Source organism: Saimiri boliviensis, chromosome 20, assembly GCF_048565385.1.
Source record: "Saimiri boliviensis isolate mSaiBol1 chromosome 20, mSaiBol1.pri, whole genome shotgun sequence".
Lineage (NCBI taxonomy): Eukaryota > Metazoa > Chordata > Mammalia > Primates > Cebidae > Saimiri > Saimiri boliviensis.
The window spans coordinates 6,969,433-6,989,547 of record NC_133468.1 but is presented as its reverse complement, the minus strand read 5'-3'; the positions used below and the strand labels follow the sequence as shown (position 1 = coordinate 6,989,547).

Here is a 20,115-nt window from a genome sequence, read left to right as displayed (position 1 = left end):
GTAAAGATACATGCATTTCAGGAAATTATGAAAGTAAACGTCAAAGAAAACCAACTAAGAAACTTCTTGAATCCAATGATTTAGACCCTGGATTTATGCCCAAGAAAGGGGACCTTGGCCTTTCTAAAAAGGTATGTTATTTTTCGTAAGTTCTAAATTAAACTTAGGAAATTAGGAATTTTAAAAACATTTTGAGTAGTAGTTATAACATTGATGTACATACATATAGAAATGAATGTGTGTGTGTCAGCAGGCATACATGATCTGAGAGTTCCTACATGAAAGGGTATTTTGCAGTTGTGTGAACATGTATGTGTCTAAACTGGTTTCAGATTTCCTTTCCAAGTGAAAAAAAAATTTAAATGCTTTTAAGATTGATAAGTTTGTGTTTGTTACCATTTCTTTTCTGGGTTCAAATCCTCTTACCTCTTTTCTACTAAACTACTATTGAATATCACTAGTTTAGTCTATCGTATTGCCGTGTCCTCATGGCCTTTTGTTTTATCTTTTGAGATGGTCTGGTTCTGTCACCCAGGCTGGAGTGCAGTGGCACAATTTTGGCTCACTGTAACCTCTGTCTCCCAGGCTTGAGAAGTCCTCCTGCCTCAGCCTCCTGAGTAGCTGGGGACTACAGGAGCATACCATGACCTCCAGTTAATTTTTTGTCTATTTTTGGTAGAAATGGGGTTTCATGATGTTGGCCATACTGGTCTTCAATTCCTGGCCTCAAGTGATCAGCCTGCCTCTTCCCCTTCCTTTTTTTTATACGGTCTCGCTCTGTTGCCCAGACTGGAATGGACTGGTACAGTTTTGGCTCACTGAAATTTCTGCCTCCCAGGTTCAAATGATTCTCATGCCGCAGCATCCTGAGTGGCTGGGTTTACTGGTGCTTCTGAGTAACTGGGATTACAGGTGCATGCCACCATGTGTGTCTTTTTTTTTTTCCTTTGTATTTTTTGTAGAGACAGGGTTTGACCATGTTGGCCAAGTTGGTCTTGAATTCCTGGCCTTAAGTGATCCGCCCACCTTGGCCCCCCAAAGTGCTGTTATTACATGCGTGAGCCATGACACCTGGCCTGCCCTGTCTTCTTAACACTTCAGAAAAAAACAATCAGCTCTACCGTAATCCAGGCAGAACACAGAGTTGGTTTTCTGTAGCCAAGAAAGCATTATTAAATGTTAGATAGAAATGGAAACTTTAGGCTGGGTGTGGTGGCTCATGAATGTAATCCTGGCACTTTGGGAGGCTGAGGAAGGCGGATTACTTGAGGTCAGAAATTCGAGACCAGCCTGGCCAACATGGTAAAACTCTGTCTCTACTAAAAGTACAAAAATTAGCTAGACGTGCATGCCTGTAATCCCAGCTACTTGAGAGGCTGAGGCATGAGAATTGCTTGAACTCGGGAGGCGGAGGCTGCACTGAGCCGAGATCACAGCCACTGCATTGCAGCCTGGGTGACAGAGTGAGACTTCGTTTCAAAAAAAATAAAAAGACCCTTTTAAAAAATTGAGATACAATTTTCAATAAAATGTATCTAATAAAAATGCATAGATCTTAATTATTATGCCTAATGACTTTAGACAATTGTATATACTATCTAACTGCTGGCCAAGCTAGGTACAATGTATAGTTTCCACCTCAGAAAATGCCTTTTTTGCCTCCTTTTCGTTCAGTACCCACACTTGTTCAGAGGCAATGCTTTCTTATTTCTCTTAACATAGATATAATTTTGTTTATTCTTGGACATCAATATTCATATATTTCTTAAATTTTAATTCTAGCTTTTATACAACATGTTTTTACTATACACTGACAGTGCTGTGCTGTAGTTCATTCACTTTTATTGCTGAGTATGATTATATCACAATTTGCTTATCTGTTCTTCTTTTGTTACACATTTGGGTCTTATTGATATTGGAGCTATTAATAGTAAGGCTGGTGTATTTTTCTTCCGAGTCTTTTCTTTTCTTTCCTTTCTTTTCTTTTCTTTCTTCTTCTTCTTTTTTTTTTTTTTGAGATGGAGTCTCTCTCTCGTCGCCCAGGCTGGAGTGCAGTGGTGCGATCTGGGCTCACTGCAACCTCTGCCTCCCAGGTTCAACTAATTCTCCTGCCTCAGCCTTCTAGTAACTGGGATTACAGGTGCCCACCACCACTCCTCGCTAATTTTTTTTCTTTGTTTTATACTCATGTAACAGAATACTGCAGAGTGGGTTATTTATAAACAATAGAAGTTTATTTAGTTCATGTTTTTGGAGCCTGGGAAGTACTGGGAAGTCCAGGGTCTCCGGGCCCACATCTGGCAAGGTCCTTCTTGCTTTTTCATCCCATGGCAGGAGGTGGACAGGCGAGAGAGTGTATTCTTGAGAGAGAGTGAAGGGGGCTGAAATGAACTCTTTTTGAATCTGGATCCAACTCCTGCACTAATGGCATTAATCCATTTGTGAGGGCAGAACCCTCCTGACCTAATCATCCCTTAAAGGTTCCACTTCTCAGCACTTTTAGACTGGCATTAAGTTTCCAACACATGAACTTAAGGAGTTTCAAACCCAATGGCAAACACATATTTTTATTTTTTGATGTAATTAGGAATGGAATTGCTGGATCATAGATGTTTAAATCTTTGAAGAAATTGCCTCCCAATGTAAAAATAAAAAAGAAATTGCCAAACAGTACTCTGAAGTGTTTGCACCAGCATTATATGAGAGTTTCGGCTTCTCCACTGTTTTAAATTTAGCAATTCTGATAGACATGAAATGATATATAATTATGGTTTTTATTTTAGCCTCTTATAGTATATGCTCGCTGGCCATTCCTGTATCTTTGTAAAGTGGCTGTTGAAGTATGTGTGTATTTTTGATTAGGTTATTTTTGTGGCTTTTTTTTTAAAGGAGTGCTTTATGTATTTGGCTTATAAATCCTTTGTGAGATATATCAAGTGTTAATATTTTTTCCCAGTGTGAGAGTTTCCTATTCATTTTCTTAGTAGTTATTTTCTTGAGATGAAAAATTTTAATATATCAATTTCTTTTTCTTACATGATTAATACTTTTTGTGTTTTATTCAAAGAATTTAGTGTGATGGCTCAAGCTTATAATCCCAGGATTTAGGGAACCTGGGGCCGGAGGATTGCTTAAGCTGAGGAGTTTGAGACCAGCCTGGGCAATAAAGGAGTCCCTAGCTCTACAAAAAAAAAAACCCAAAAAACGAAAAACCACATACACACACACAGAGAAAATGAGTGTGGTGTTACGTGTCTGTGGTCCCAGCTACTCAGAAGGCTGAAGGGATAGGATGTCTTGAGCCCTGGAGGTCAAGGCAGTGAGCTGTGATTGTGCTATTGCAGTCCAGCCTAGGTGACAAAACAAGACCCTGTCTCAAAATATATTTATAAATATTAATTAATTAATTAATTAAAGAAATCTTTGTGTGCCCCATGCACACAAAGATGTTCTTCCTGTATTTTCTTTCAGTAGCTTTTTGGTTATCCCTGATGGTTATTTATCCTCACACTCTCTTGTATTCTCAATCTTTTTAAAGTATTAGTTGTACTTAATAACTCTTTGTCACTGTTGAATTTTTACTTTTTGGGAGAGGGTGTTGCCATTAAATTTGAGACTAGAGCAAGAGAAAATCAGAATTATTGGTTATGGCTAGCACCCAACTCTGGAGAAAAGTGCCCTCTTATCTGTTTGGGAGTCTGTCCTGCCATCTGACCTGGTCTACTTCCTTGTGGAAGTCCTGGTTACTCTGAGGTATATTTTGTCATAATGCTAAAGCCATGATTCAGTTCCATTTTAGGTTACCAGGCACATCACCATCCTGTCTGCAGGTGGATTAATCAATAGGTTGAACAGAATGAGAGATGATCTGTTCTGATAGTGCTTTAAGGTTACTCTGGCTTAATGTATATCCACACTAGACTATATATACAAAGTTAGTGGCATCTTAGTTACATCCCCTAAGAAGTTCTTTGGTCTTTTTCATTCTAAGCAGAACAGTTTGATTTTTATTCATATTGTATGATTTGTGTATGTGTGTGTGCTAATTTTTATTTTAATTTATAAAATTGATCAGAATAGAAATGATAATATTTCCTGCATTATTCTCTGTAGTTTGGGGAGCATTGTAATTATTTCGTTCCATAGCTTTTGAGTACCTGTTAAATAATGAACAAATTTGTTACCTAAATACAGTAATTGCTATTTTAAAAAAATTTATGGAAAGTATTTTGAGGATTTGTCTAGAAGTCTCATTTTGTTGAATTGGATACCTAACATTTGCCCATTCATTTTACTTGACATGGTTAGACTTTTGATACATACTGAACATGAGGAGAATTGCATTCTTATGATTCAGTCATATAAAATGAACATTCAGAAATTCACAGCTGTATTTTATCTTGTTTTAGTCTCAAACATGAGAAACTTTAGTAAGAATGGCTTTTATTATACTGACTTTGTTACCACTAAATGTTGTTTTACCGTCATGATGAAGAGTATTATCATTTTTGCAGGAAAAGATTTGCTTGGGATGGAACTAATTAATACAAGTATTATTATTGGGAATAAAATGTTTGGCTCTTGATTAGACTCCTGATGTTGAGTATTTGTCTTGAGTTTTAATGTTGCTTTAATTTGGATTAATCTGAAGTCACTTTAAGTTGGAAAATCATTCACTATTTCAGAACTGTTTAATTTTACAGTTTACCAAGTAAACAAGTCTGTGTCAAATCTAGTAGCTGTAAATATAAGAATACAATTGTAGGAAGATAGATCATTTTTCCTTTTTCCTTTTTTTTTTTTTTTTGAGACCGACTTTTGCTCTGTCACCCAGGCTGGAGTGCAGTGGTGCAATCTTGGCATAATGCAACCTCCATCTTCCAGGTTCAAGCAATTCTCCTGCCTCAGCCTCCCAAGTAGCTGGAACTACAGGTGTGCACTACTGCACCTGGCTGATTTTTTTTTTTTTTTTTTTTTTTTTTTTGAGACAGAGTCTCACACCGTTGCCCAGGCTGGAATGCAGTGGCACAATCTCAGCTTACTGCAACCTCCGCCTCCCAGGTTCAAGCGATTCTGCTGCTTCAGCCTCCAAAGTAGCTGGGATTACAGAGTATGTGGTGTTCACAGGTCTATTGGAGCATTTTAAAATCTGATTCCTTTCCCCCTGAAGTTTCTGTTCAACCCTTTACTATGGTCATGTTGATTTTTTTTTTAATTGCTAAAATAAGTCAGAATTCTGTATCTGTGGCAGCCGACAATTCAGACTTTGGCATATAAGGTTAAGAGTTTATTATTTCATTCCTCTTTAAACTGTGTTGTTTTCACTTATTTGTAGTGCTATGAAGCTGGTCATCTGGGGAGTGGCATAACTGAATCTTGTACCACATCGTATTCAAAAGATTTTGGTGGAGGTGAGTATTTTTGAGATTTAAAAAATATATTAGTAAGTTTGAAGTGCTTTGTCCATTAACCATAAAGATTGTTAACATATGTAAGCCACACAAGTGAGGTACAAGTTTTAAAACTGGTTTGCCCAAAATGTGCTTCCTGAAACAGATAAAATATTCATAAACCAAACATCTACTCTGCCAGGACTTTTAGTAGGAATGCTACCTGTAATCTGTCTAAAGCATTACAGAGAGTTAGGTTATTATCTGTAGCATTCCTGTTTTATAGAAGAAACGTGAAGACAACGTAGCAAGGTCAGGGAACTAAATCCACACCTGACCAAATTGATTGCTATACTCCTGTCTTCTTATCCACCTCAGGTTTTCCTCCATGCCATTTCTTTCTTCCAATCTTCATTTGTCTGCCACTGCCATTTATTGATTAGTGTCATTTTTGAAATATGATTCCAGATTTGAGCACATTGCACCAGATGTGGTCCGCTAGCAAAGAGTATCATGGGAAGATTATGTTTCATGTGACCTATGATTATTAAATTTTGTAACAAGTAAATCTAGCAATATGTTACCTTAGTTTAGGCATGTGGCAATTACAATCCCATAGGTTGGTCAGTTTGCTTACATGATTTAAAAATGAGCTGCTTTGAAAATATCAGGCTGAGCATGGTGGCCCACAACTGCAATTCTAGTGCTTTGGGAGGCCAAGACAAGAGAATTACTTGAAGCCAGGTGTTCTATCCCGATCAGCCTGGACACTTAGTGAGACCCTGTCTCTATCTACAATTTTAAGAAAATTAGCTAGGCATGAAGGTGTATTTCTTTAGTCTCAGCTACTTGGTAAGCTGATGTGGAAGGATCCCTTGAGCCCAAGATGTTGAGACTACAGTGAGCTGTTGATCACACCATGCGCTCTAGCCTAGGCAACAGTGAGAGATCATGTCTCTTAAAATAATAATAGTAATAATTATAACTTCAGCTCTTTTCCTGTACTTTTATATTTCATTTTTAAAATAAAACCTAAACCTACAACATGAACTTTTTCCATTATAAATTTTATGTAAGTGTTCCATCTTATGAGAAGTTCTGACCTTTCTGTTGTGCTCATATGAACTCTTCTTTCTTTTTTTTTTTTTTTTTTGATTTATATAAAACTATAACTCTTCTTTCAGTGTTAGGCTGTGAACAGTTTTGGTAACAGAGCTTCTCCAATTCGGTCAGTCAAAAAAGAGATGACTGAGCAGTCTTCCAAATTCCAGCTTTCATACTGATACGTAGCATAAATATCCTAGAATGTCTTATGAAATACCTCTTAGATTCCTCTTGGTGTTTATAAACACAGTTGAAATATGTTTAATGGAAAGTGTAGGAGGGACTAGAAGAATATCTTTTGAGACAGTCTCGCTCTGTTGCCCAGGCTGGAATGCAGTGGCATGATCTCGACTCACTGCAGCCTCCACCTCCCAGGTTCAAGCGATTCTCCTGCCTCAGCCTCCTGAGTAGCTGGGACTACAGGTGTGTGCCATGACACCCAGCTAATTTTTATATTTTTAGTAGAGACCGGGTTTCACCATGTTGGCCAGGATGGTCTCAAACTCCTGACCTTGTGATCTGCCTGCCTCGGCCTCCCAAAATATTGGGATTACAGGCGTGAGCCACTGCACCCAGCCTAGAATTTCTTTTTCTAAATAGAGCAAATGTGACCATGCATTCATTTGGTGTTGTTGGATGTTCAGGGATATACTACCACTGCATTAATATCCTTTAAACCCCTGAATGTATTGGAGGATCTCTCCCTCAGCTTCTGTAAGCCATATCTTACATATTTCAACTCTCCAACTCTTTTTTTTTTTGAGATGGAGTCTTGCTCTGATGCCTAAGCTAGAGTACATGGCTCGGCTCACTGCAACCTCTGTCTCCTGAGTTAAAAGCCATTCATGTACCTCAGCCTCCCTAGTAGCTGGGATTACAAGTGCCTGCCACCATACTCAGCGAATTTTTTGTATTTTGTAGTAGAGACGGTTTTGCCCTGTTGGCCAGACTGGTCTTGAACTACTCACGTCAGGTAATCTAACCACCTCGACTCCCAAAGTGCTGGGATTACAAGCGTGAACTACTGCCTGGCCTCAACTCTCCATCTTAATCCGTTTTTCTTTTCTTTCTTTTTTTTTGGTGGGGAGGGAGTTTTGCTCTTGCTACCCATGCTGTCGTGTGGTGGCACAATCTAGGCTTACTGCAACCTCCGCCTCCCGGTTTCAAGTGATCCTCCTGCCTCAGCCTCCCTAGTAGCTGGGATTACAGCACCACCATACCTGGCTAATTTTGTATTTTTAGTAGAGACGGAGTTTTACTATGTTGGTCAGGCTGTTCTCGAATTCCTGACCTCAGGTGATCCGCCAGCCTTCCAAAATGCTGGGATTATAGGTGTAAGCCACTGCATCTGGCCTTTAATCCTTAAATCATATTGTGATATATATTACTATCTCCAATTTTGAAGTCTAGGGAGTGGTATCTTTTCATGACTAGTAAAATGAAAGGAAGGTACTTTCCTTCCATCTATAGGATTTAATTCCTTTGAAGAACTACATTTGTCATTTTGGTCATGTAAATTGAAATTTCTGTAATAACGTGTACAGTTACTATTTAATCTATATGAGGCAGAAGTTAACATATATGTAGCCATTTCCCGACTAGTTATGTCATCATGAGTTAGTCTCATTTCTTATTTCCTTCATTTTCCTAATCCACAAAGCTGGAGAATTAAATGAGTTTTAAAGTTGGGTTATACTCTTAATAGGATAAGAGATTTTGGACATGTGTGTCATTAGCCAGCGGATAACACCTACTTTCCTGTCATAGGCACTACCAAGATATTTGACAAACCAAGGAAGCGAAAACGACAGAGGCATGCTGCAGCCAAGATGCAGTGTAAAAAAGTGAAAAATGATGACTCATCAAAAGAGATTTCAAGCTCAGAGGTATTACTCAGTTCCTGGTCTTTTTACCTTCTAAAGAGAAGCTACTTGTCACACCGGAGGCCACATCCCTCTTTCCCTTGAGTTTTCTTAAGAATAAAGAATAGTATTCTACTGAAATGGCTGATGGCCATAAGGAATCTTGGAGGAAAAGTAGAGCCTCATCTTAATAATAAGGCAAGGCACATATTGCAACTGTCGATATGGCCTTTTTAAAAGATCATCACATCCTATGCTGTAGGTGTCCAATTAGGTATATAACTGTTTCATCATTGAGTAAACTTGTAAAACCAGAAAGCACAATATCAAGTCAATGTGATCTGAAGGAACTTAGATACTGCCCTATAAAAGTTGAGACTGGCTGGGTGCTGTGGCTTACGCCTGTAATCCCAGCACTTTGGGAAGTGAAGGCAGGAAGATCACTTGAGGTTGAGAGTTCAAGACTAGCCTGGCCAACATGGTGAAACCTTGTCTCTACCAAAAATACAAAAATTAGCCTGGTGTAGTGGCGTGCACCTATAACTCCAGCTAATCAGGCAGAGGCACAAGAATCTCTTAAACCCGTGAGGCAGAGGTTGGCAGTGAGCCAAGATCGTGCAACTGCACTTCAGCCTGGGTGACAGAGTAAGACTGTTTCAAAAGAAAAAAGTAGAGACTGCTGACTGGGTACTGTGACTCATGCCACTCAGCTCTTTGGGAAGCAGAGGTGAGAGGATCATTTGAGAACAGGAGTTCGAGGCCAACCTGAGAAATATAGTGAGACCTTGTCTCTATTTTAAAAAAAAAAGTTGAGACTGCTGTGATTAGGGGGAAGATTTACTTGCTTATTTCTTGAGACCATCAGCTACTTAATTTTAGGACAATGTTTATGAACATCGGCCTTCAGGAAGCAAAAGATTTAAAACCATTTTCTTGCAAAGCATCAGTGTAATAATTGATATTGTCTCTGGGTTTCCAACTCAGGTTAAAAGAGAGAAGTCAGGTCAGCATCATACGTTATGATGCAGAATGCTTCTTCCCAGGACAGTTTGAATAGACTGCCCAAGAGGGGCATTATTTAGGAAACACTGATCTTGGAAGGACAAATAAGTAATCAAATAAACTTAAGAATGTTTTCTCTCCCTTAGTGAAACCTTAAAATGGAACAGCTCAGAAAGTTCCAGTGGAACAAACAGCCTCAGAGCAGTTAGTGGCAGGGCATGAGGCGCCCACTACCCGCCCAATCACAGCAGGGTTAGAACTAACATTGCATGCAGTCCGCCTGAGTGATTGACTGAACATCTGTAAGTGCTTAATGGCTAGACAAATAGCATCCCAGAGGGAGGGGGTCAAATGGAAGAGACATCAATAATATAGATGTGGGACATTATTTTTTCTCTGCAAGGGAGAACTCATGCCTCACAGGACGGCCGCAAGCCCCAAGGAGACTGTTGAGGAAGGTGTAGAACACGATCCTGGGATGCCTGCCTCTAAAAAAATGCAGGGTGAACGCGGTGGAGGAGCTGCACTCAAGGAGAATGTTTGTCAGGTAGAGAAATGTTTGCCCACTTGTGTTTTCATTGCATGTTCATCTTTAAATGGAAACCCATTCTGTCTCTTTATGATCATTTCTTGGTTAGAATAACAATGCTTTTGGATGATTTTATTGGAATCACTTTCTTAAGGATTTGACCTTTTTTTTTCTCCCCACAAAGAAAGAAACTTGGAGAAATAGTTTAGTGTTGGTGAATCACCTGCCCTTAAGGTCTGTGAAGGAATATATGCCGTGAGGCAAGTCTGAGTTAAGTACTGTATAAATACTTATTAAATAAAACAATATAAGTGTATGAAGTATTGTTCCAAGCACTTTATAAATAGTGCCTTATTTAGTCATCCTAATAATCTCATAAGTTGAGTTCTGTGACTATCTCCACTTAGCAGATGAGGAAACTAAATTACAGAGAGGATAAATAACTTACTTATATTAATGAGAGAAGCCTGGATTTAAACCTCGGCAGTCTGGATTTAGAGTCTTCCTCTCCTTTTTTTTTTTTTTTAAACCTTTAATATCTGTTGTACTTGGTTGGTTTAGAGTCTTAATCATTCTGTTGGATTGCCGCTCTGTGAAATAGGGGACTCCACTTTATTGTTAAAGAGCCTTTAAGTCTTTGTGAGTAGAGTCAATGACTATTTGAGTATTTTTTTTTTAATGGTCTTGTTTTACCTATGTAATTCTTAAAATTTGATATATAAAAACTTGAAGATACGTGACGCGCAGCATCTCATACCTAAATCCCAGTGCCCTTGGAAGCTGAGGCAGAAAAATTGCTTGAGGCCAGGAATTCTAGACCAGCCTGGGCAACACAGTTAGACCCCTGTTTCTATGTTTAAAAAAACAAACAAGAAAAACGGGTGTTTTTTTGTTTGTTTTTGATTAGCTGGCTTCAGTGGCTCACATCTGTAGCCCAACAGGTCAGGATTACAGATTTGTTTTTTTAAATAAACAAAAAACTTGAAGATATTAGTTCTTTTTTAAATTGAAACCACAGGCCAAGCACAGCACTAATTTCAGCATTTTAGGAGGCTCAGGTGGGTGGAGCATGTGAGCCCAGGAATTTGACACCAGCCTGAGGAACATGGTAAAACCCTTTCTCTGCCAAAAATACAAAACTTAGCCAGGCATGATGGTGCATGCCTGCAGTCCCCCCTATTTGGGAGGCTGAGGTCATTGGATCACCTGAAGCTGAGGAGGTAGAGGCTGCAGTGAGCCATGGTCATGCCACTTGACTCCCACTTGACTGACAGAGTGAGACCGTATTTCAAAAATAATAAATAGTAATAGATAAATAAGTTGAGATCTCTAAAAAAAACTACGAGACCAGAAAAATGTTATTATGGCTAATATAATTTCAATCCAGTTTCTTTGCTATTACCTTCAGTATTAAATAAAGAGTTTTGATCATACTTAGACCAGATCCTAAACAATAGCGTTAATCCTCAAAAACCTTATGCCCATTATTTATTTAGTGAGACAAGTCAGAATGTAAATACATTTTACAAAGATCATTTAATAAAAAGATTAAAGATAAGGTGACCCTGTGGTCCTGGCTTGTCTGGATCAGTCTTTGTGTAGGTCCCTTGTGCTGTCATAATTTATTAATAGCACTTCCTTTCACTCTCAAGTGTCCCAGTTTGAAAGATAAATTACATCTTCTCCCAGTTGATGAATTAGTTTATATCATTTAGTTAATGTGAAAATTTTGTTTCTAATTTACATTGTAAGTAACGTTTTCCTCTTTATGTGTTGAAGCTCAATTTTTTTTTTTTTTTTTTTACTGTATATGAAAACTTATGTTATTGGTACTCTGAATATGCAAAGTATATTATATAATGGTATTTTTCAATTTTTACATGTGAATAGTAGATAATGAGGAGTCAGACATTTGAGGATAGCTCAGACTGTAGTTTGATCAAGTCCCGGGGGTCCCCTATCAATTCCAGGCTACCTCTCTAACCTTTCTCCCCAAAGCTCTTCTAGTCATTTGTTTAAGCTTTAATGCTGAAGTGATCAAGACCTGTTCTGTTTCTGTGAGTTCTTGAAGCTAGAACTTGCTTAGTCACCTTTTCCCTTGTTTGCCTTTCATAGTAGTATAAGGCTTTAGAAAATATTTGGGCAGGGTGCAGTGGCTCACACCTGTAATCCCAACACTTTGGGAGGCCGAGGTGGGTAGATCACAAGGTCAGGAGTTTGAGACCAGCCCAGCCTGGCCAACATGGTGAAACCTGTCTCTACTAGAAGTACGAAAAATTAGCCAGACATGGAGGCGTGCGCCTGTAATCCCAGCTACCTGTGAGGCTGAGCCAGGAGAGTCGCTTGAACCCAGGAGGTAGAAGTTGCGCTGAGCCGAGATCATGCCATTGCTCTCCAACCTGGGCAACAAGAGTGAAACTCCATTTCAAAATAAATAAATAAATAATAAATGAAATATTTGAAGCTTTTTTCTGCTAATCACTATGGGGATACAAGTCAGGGTGTTAGAGTTGTTAAAAAGTGATATTGGGAATTTGCAGAATTTTTAAATAAATCTTAAAAAGTTTTATAGTGACAGATACCTGTCGTTATTTCCTAAGCCCCCGTCTTAAATGAGGCCCTATCTTAGCTGAGATTATTTCAGAAAAGTCATCTCTCTGGGATGGCTCTAGATGTATCCTAAAGGACTGTTGAGACCTTGGTGGGAGCTCTTTTGGAACTTTATGGCTCAAGTCTAGCTAGCCAGTGTCTGTTGCTAGAACCGTTCAGTAGCCTTCTGGTTTGTCTCTATGTTCTTTTCTCACCTTTCTACTCTTGAACTTGTTTTCTATGTAGCAGTCAGAGTAATCTTTAAAAATGAATAACTGATTTTAGTCTTCCTTTTGTAAAGCTTTCCAACGGTACACCTTTGCAACTAGAATAAAGTCTACAACGACAGGCTCTTGCCTCTTTCTCACCTCATTTTCTGCCAGTTTTAACCTTTGTTTACTATAATCCACTGACATTGGTTTTCCTCTTGATTCTCAAACATGGAAAAACAGATAGACAGACATTTTCTTTCTCTTAACAGAATTGTGAAAAACTTGGTGAGCTGCTGTTATGTGAGGCTCAGTGCTGTGGGGCTTTCCACCTGGAGTGCCTTGGATTAACTGAGATGCCAAGAGGAAAATTTATCTGCAATGAATGTCATACAGGTAAAGTAGATACAGAAGGGTCTTCCTCCAAAGAAAGTTTGAATTTTAAGTTTTTACAGGGAAGACATTTATTGGAGACCCTATATTGTGGCAACAGTGGGCTAGTTGTTATAGAAATGGTACTATATGGGGTCACTGCTCTCAGAAAAGCTACCAAGTGAATAATAAATGGATAGCATAATACAGTGCAAAAAGCATTGTGTTGGTGATACATATAGAGTATAGCGTAAGCAAAGATGAGCTAATGCCGTAGAGGAAGGTATCTGTGTTTAGCTTTAAGAGAGAGAGAAATCGGGAGGGGAAGGGCAGAAGGTCCAGTAATGAAAGTGTATAAAACATTTGGGGAATATAGAATACAGACCAATGTGTTTAGAGTTTAGAATATTTTAGTTAAGAGGCATAGGCAGTAACTAAGAGTGCTTCTCAGTTACTGGTAATGTTTTATCTTTCTTAATCTGTGTACTGATTACCTGAGCATTTTACTTCATCAGCTATACTCTTAGGATGTGTGTACTTTACTGTGTGTACATCATACATCAATAAAAAAGTCAAAGGATTATTTCAGAGCTATAATACTTAGATTCGTTTAGAAAATAGGAATAGTCAGTTGAGACCAGCTGTTAAAGCACTTCATAAAGCTGTGCTAAGTTAAGTGTTTGTTTGTTTGTTTGTTTGTTTTTCAAGAGATGGGGTACGGGGTCTTGTTGTCTAGGTTGGAGTGCAGTGGCGTGATCATAGCTCATTGTAGTCTTGAGCTCCTGGGCTCAAGCAGTCCTCCCAACTCAGCTTCCCAAGTAGCTGGGACTACAGCCACATGCCACCATGCCTGGCTAATATTTTTTTATTTTTTGTTGAGGGGGGTCTTACTATGTTGCCCAAGCTAGAAAGTGTTCTCTCTCTCTCTTTTTTTTAGCATGATATGTAGATGTCACAGCATGTAAACACTGAAGAGATCAGGGCTGAGGTATAGATCTTATGCCTGTAAGTCACTGAAGCCACATATTTGGATCATACTTCCCAAAGAAAAAGTGTCATTAGGGTAAGATAATGGTTAGTGACACTAACTGGGCATATATGCTCTTAAAACGGTTACCAGAAGTTGAGGAGGAGCTAGTCAATATCTCTGAAGCTACAGGAGACAGGTGTTATCTGTAGGGGCAGATGCAGCAAAGACACTAAGGAGGTTCTGGAGTGAAATGAGGCTTTTGTATGTGACAGTGAGAAAATGCTTTAATTTTTGCCAGAGGATGTCTAATTATACTAGATTGAGAGGTGAGTGGATAGCAGTATACATAACTTCTTGAAGAAACTTAACTTCAGTACAAAGGAAGACAGTACCTAAAGGGAGGATATTATAGGGTGAAGAGAAGAATCATCTTGAGTGTGTAACATACCTCTGTTAAAGTAGAATTGAAGTACAAAAAATCGCACATTTCAAGTGTATGATTTGATAGGTTTTGGTATGTATATATGCATGCACCTGTGAAGTCATCACTCAGTATTCTTATTTTGTTGTTGTTGTTGTTGTTGTTGTTTTTTGAGACGGAGTTTCGCTCTTGTTACCCAGGCTGGAGTGCAATGGCGCGATCTCGGCTCACCGCAACCTCCGCCTCCTGGGTTCAGGCAATTCTCCTGCCTCAGCCTCCTGAGTAGCTGGGATTACAGGCATGTACCACCATGCCCAGCTACTTTTTTGTATTTTTAGTAGAGACGGGGTTTCACCATGTTGACCAGGATGGTCTCGATCTCTTGACCTCGTGATCCACCTGGCTCGGCCTCCTAAAGTGCTGGGATTACAGGCTTGAGCCACCGCGCCCGGCAGTATTCTTATTTTGAGATTTAGTAAGATTGTTGTTTGTATTGATAGTTCTTTTTGTTTTTTTTTTAAATTGCTGAGTAGTAGTTTGTTGTATGGATTTACTTGGTTATTGATCCATTCATCTATTGATAGACATTTGGGTTGTTTCCCATTTTGGTTGTTATAAATAAAGCTGCTGAGAACATTAAAGTTTTTGGATACTTTGTTCCCTCCTTGCCCCTCCTCCCCCCATTTTTTTTTTTTTTTTCCTCCTTGAGACAGGGTCTTGCTCTGTCACCTAGGCTGGAGTACAGTGGTACGATTCTGGCTCACTTGCAGTCTCAACCTCCTGGACTCGAGTGATCCTTCTGCCTCAGCCTCCTGAGTAGTTGGGACTACAGACGCTTGCCACCACACCCAGCTAATTTTTGTATTTTTAGTAGAGACAGGGTTTCACTGTGTTGGCCAGGCTGGTTTCAAACTCCTGACCTCAGGTGATGTGCCCATCTCAGCCTCCCACAGTGCTGGGATTACAAGCGTGAGCCACTGTACCTGGCCAAATTCTTAATTTTTTTTTTTTTTTTTTTGTAGAAACAGGATTTTTACTACATTGCCCAGGCTAATTTTGAACTCCTGGGCTTAAGCGGTCCTCCTCATTCAGCCTCTGAAAGTGTTAAGATTAAAAGTGTAGGCCGGGCGCGGTGGCTCAAGCCTGTAATCCCAGCACTTTGGGAGGCCGAGGCGGGTGGATCACAAGGTCGAGACCAACCTGGTCAACATGGTGAAACCCCGTCTCTACTAAAAATACAAAAAATTAGCTGGGCATGGTGGCGCGTGCCTGTAATCCCAGCTACTCAGGAGGCTGAGGCAGGAGAATTGCCTGAGCCCAGGAGGCGGAGGTTGCGGTGAGCCGAGATCGCGCCATTGCACTCCAGCCTGGGTAACAAGAGCGAAACTCCGACTCAAAAAAAAAAAAAAAAAAAAAAAGTGTAACCCACCATTCCTGGCCACATTTTCTTTTCACTTGTATATATACCTGAGAGTAGAAAGGTTAAATTGTGTGGAAGATGTATGTTTGAGTTTTTAAGAAAATGCCAAATTATTTTCCTAAATGGTTGTACCATCTTACATTCTCCTAAGCTATGTATGAGAGTTCTAATATGGCTATGTCTTTAGCAACACTCGGTATTATCAGTCTTTTTAATTTTAGCCATTCTGATAGGCATGCAGTAGTATCTTATTATGGCTTTTATTTGCATTTCCCTGCTGACAAATGATGATGAGCTCTTTTCATATGCTTATTTGCTGTCTTTGATGATGTGTCTGATCAAAGCCTTTTTAAAATAGTTGGGCGTTTTTTGTTTTGTTGAGTTTTAGAAGTCCTTTATCAGACAGAAACTTTTAAAAATCTCCAGGATATGGCTTTTTTTTTTTTTTTTTTTTGGAGACACAGTGTTATTCTGTCACCCAGGCTGGAGTGTAGTGGCACTGTCTTGGCTCACTGCAATCTCTGCCTCCCAAATTCAAGTGATTCTCCTGCTTCCGCCTCCCAAGTAGTTGGGATTATAGGTGCCCGCCACCACACTCGGCTAATTTTTGTATTTTTAGTAGAGATGTGGTTTCACCGACTTGGCCAGGTGATATGCCCGCCTCTGCCTCCCAAAGTGCTGGGATTACAGCTATGAGCCACCGCGCCTGCCTGCTTTTTCTTTTTCTTTTTTTTTTTTTTTAAGACAGAGTTTCATTCTTGGTGTCCAGGATGGAATGCAGTGGCGCGATCGCAGCCTCCCGGGCTCAAGCGATTCTCCTGCCTCAGCCTTTTGAGTAGCTGGCATTGCAGACATGCACCACCACATCCAGCTAATTTATTTTTAGTAGAGACAGCTTTCTCCATGTTGATCAGGCTAGTCTCGAATTCTCGACCTCAGGTGATTCACTTGCCCCAGCCTCCCAGAGTGCTGGGATTTCAGCCATGAGCCACTGCACCTGGGAAACCTTTTCATTTTCTTAATGATATGTTTGTAAGAGTAATAGTTTGTAATTTTGATGCAATCTAGTTTATCAGTTTGTTCTTTATATGTATGGACTGTGATTTGGTGTTGTATCTGAGAAGTTTTGCTTAACCCAGTGTCACAAAGTTTTTTTTATTTTTTTTCTTGAGATGGAGTTTCACTCTTGTCACCAGGTGGGAGTGCAATGGAGCTATCTATCTCAGATCACTGCAACTTCCGATTCCTGGGTTCAAGTGATTTTCCTGTCTCAGCCTCCAGAGCAGCTGGGATTATAGGCACCCACCAGCATGCCCAGCTAATTTTTGTATTTTTAGTAGAGATGGGATTTCTCCTTGTTGGCTTGTTGGTCAGGCTGGTATCTCTCTCTCTCTCTCTCTCTCTTTTTTTTTTTTTTTTTTTTTGAGATGGGGTCTCACTCTGTCGCCCAGGCTTGAGTGCATTGGGCCGATCTCAGCTCATTGTAACCTCTGCCTCCTCCCGGGTTCAAGTACCCGGCCGCTTTTTCATTTTCTTAATGATGTATTTGTCAGACTAATAGTTCTTAATTTTTATGAAATCCAGTTTATAAATTTGTTCTTTTTATGGACTGTGATTTGGTATCATATCTAAGAAGTTTTGCTTAACACAGTATCAGAAAGTTTTCTTTTTTTTTAAATGCGTGATGCAGTCTCACTCTGACACCCAGGCTGCAGTGCAGTGGCACAATCTTGGCTCATTGTAACCTCAGCCTCCCAGGTTCAAGTGACTCCTGTGCCTTAGCCTCCCAAGTAGCCAGGATACCACCACTCCCAGCTACTTTTTGTATTTTTAGTATAGATGGAATTTCACCATGTTGGCCAAGCCAGTCTCAAACTCCTGGCCTCAGATGATCCACCCGCCTTGACCCCTAAACTCCCAAAGTGCTGGGATTACAGATGTGAGCCACCATACCTGGTCAGTTGTCACAAAGAATTTTAGTTGTATATTTTCTTCATAGAATTTTTTAGTTTGACATTTCACTATTTTGAAATGTAAAACTAAATTACTTCAAAAATATAATCTATTTTGAAGTAATTTTTTCATATGATACGAGGTGTAGAGAAGATATAATTTTTTAATTTTTGGTTTTTAAAACATATGTTTTTATTTTTTTCTTTTTTCCTAGGAAAGCTATTATCTTTGAGAGTAGGAAATTTTACCAGTTTTAGTATAGTGTAAAAAATGGAAGTCATTTATTAGTGCTCTTGGCTTACTCTATTTTCCTGAAATAGGATGATCATATCATTGTTTAGATTGTTCAGGTTTAATAATAGTTACCACACCTGTACTCCCAGCACTTTGGGAGTCCAAGGTGAGGAGTTTGAGACCAGCCTGGCCAACATGGCGAAACCTTGTCTCTATTAAAAATACAAAAATTAGCCAGGCATGGTGGTGTATGCCTATAATCCCATGTACTTGGGAGGCTGAGGCACAAGAATCACTCAATCCCATTGAATCTCTTGAACTGGGAGGTGGAGGTTGCAGCGAGCTGAGATCATGCCACTGTACTCCAGCCTGAGTGACAGAGGGAGACTGAGTCTCAAAAAAATAAAAAACAAAGCCAGCTACCAGTTATTCAGTATCAGATAGTGTTTTGCTTCTTTGCAAATACATATTCAAATTTTTTTCTCAAAATATTCTTTGCTGGATGTTCTCAGTGTTTATGAGCTTCTAATTCTAGTGATTGCCAGCAGGAGGATTCATGTGGAGGTCTGTTTGCCTCTCAAGCTTAGGCTCTTTTTCTTATGGTGTACTACATCTCACAGAGAGATAGACGCTTGGTTTTTTTTTTTAGCCTTTTTTTTTTTTTTTTTTTTTTTTGGCGACAGTCTCCTTCTGTGGCCCAGGCTAGATAGTGCAGCTCACTGTAACCTCTACCTCCCAGGTGAAAGACATTCTCATTCCTGAGGCCCTCCATATTAGGTGGGATTGCAGGCGTCTGTCACCACACCCAGCTAATTTTTTTGTATTTTCAGTAGAGATGGCGTCTCTCTATGTTGCCCAGGCTTGTCTTGAACTCCTGGCCTCCAGTTATCCAACTGCCTTAGCCTTTCAAGTGCTGGGAATACAGGCGTGAGCTACTGTGCCTGGCCTGTTTTTTTTTTTTTTTTTTTTTTTTGAGATGGAGTTTCGCTCTTGTTGCCCAGGCTGGAGTGCAATGGCGCGATCTCGGCTCACTGCAACCTCCGCCTCCTGGGTTCAGGCAATTCTCCTGCCTCAGCCTCCTGAGTAGCTGGGATTACAGGCACCCGCCACCATGCCCAGCTAATTTTTAGTATTTTTAGTAGAGACGGGGTTTCACCGTGTTGACCAGGATGGTCTCGATCTCTTGACCTCGTGATCCACCCGCCTCGGCCTCCCAAAGTGCTGGGATTACAGGCTTGAGCCACCGCGCCCGGCCGCCTGGCCTGTTTTTAACTTTTTATTACAAAATATTAAGACATACACCACAGTAAAACACTGTATGTCTTAACAGAAACTCCATGTATTCATTTAGTTTCAGTAGTTATCAACTTTCTGTCTCATTTTCTCTATATATTTCAAAAGTTTTTAACAGATACAACATCTAATGTATAGCAAGAATATAAAGTAACTTCTTTGTGTTATGTACCACCCAGTTCATTTTCAGATTTTCTCATGTATCTCAGGGATGCCTTTTTATTATGTTTTAAATCAAATTCTAGAGTCAGAGAGAGGCCAAAAACCTCCCTCTGGGTTTCATTAGGGAGATTTGATTACTAGCATGGTATGTCAGGTGATTTCCTGTAATTATTTTTAATACATAAAGTTTCAATTTATCTGTAACAATACTGCCCTCACACCTTTTTTTTTTTTTTTTTTTTTTCTTTCTTTTTTCTTGACTCAGTCACCCAGGCTGGAGTACAGTGGTGTGATCGCAGCTCACTTAACCTCTACTTTCCAGGCTCCTGTGATCCTCCCGCCTCAGCCCCTTGAGTAGCTGAGACCACAGGCATGCACCATCACACCAGGAGAATTTTTGCATATTTAGTAGCGATAGAGTTTCACTATGTATCCCTGGCTGGTCTCCACCTCCGCTAGCAACTTACCTTGGCCTCCCAAAGTGCTGAGATTATAGGCGTGAGCCTCCTTGCCCAGCCCAACTTAAATTTGTTAGTTGCATCCTGGAGGTATCCCCTTAACTTTTTCCTCTGTCCTCCGTATTTCCTGTAAACTTGTATTTAGTT

At 39.7% G+C, this 20,115-nt stretch overlaps 1 protein-coding gene across 11 annotated transcripts in view; it reads left to right on the top strand.

The window, feature by feature from the left end:
- NSD1 (nuclear receptor binding SET domain protein 1) overlaps positions 1 to 20,115 on the top strand; it is a 170,710-nt gene that overhangs the window by 105,536 nt on the left and 45,059 nt on the right. For all 11 annotated transcript variants that reach the window (XM_074390577.1, XM_074390575.1, XM_074390573.1 and 8 more), the window contains 5 exons: positions 22 to 131; positions 5,336 to 5,411; positions 8,262 to 8,380; positions 9,762 to 9,905; positions 12,958 to 13,081. In XM_074390577.1, coding sequence (XP_074246678.1) covers positions 22 to 131; positions 5,336 to 5,411; positions 8,262 to 8,380; positions 9,762 to 9,905; positions 12,958 to 13,081 — 573 coding nt within the window. The remainder of the gene's footprint in view (positions 1 to 21; positions 132 to 5,335; positions 5,412 to 8,261; positions 8,381 to 9,761; positions 9,906 to 12,957; positions 13,082 to 20,115) is intronic.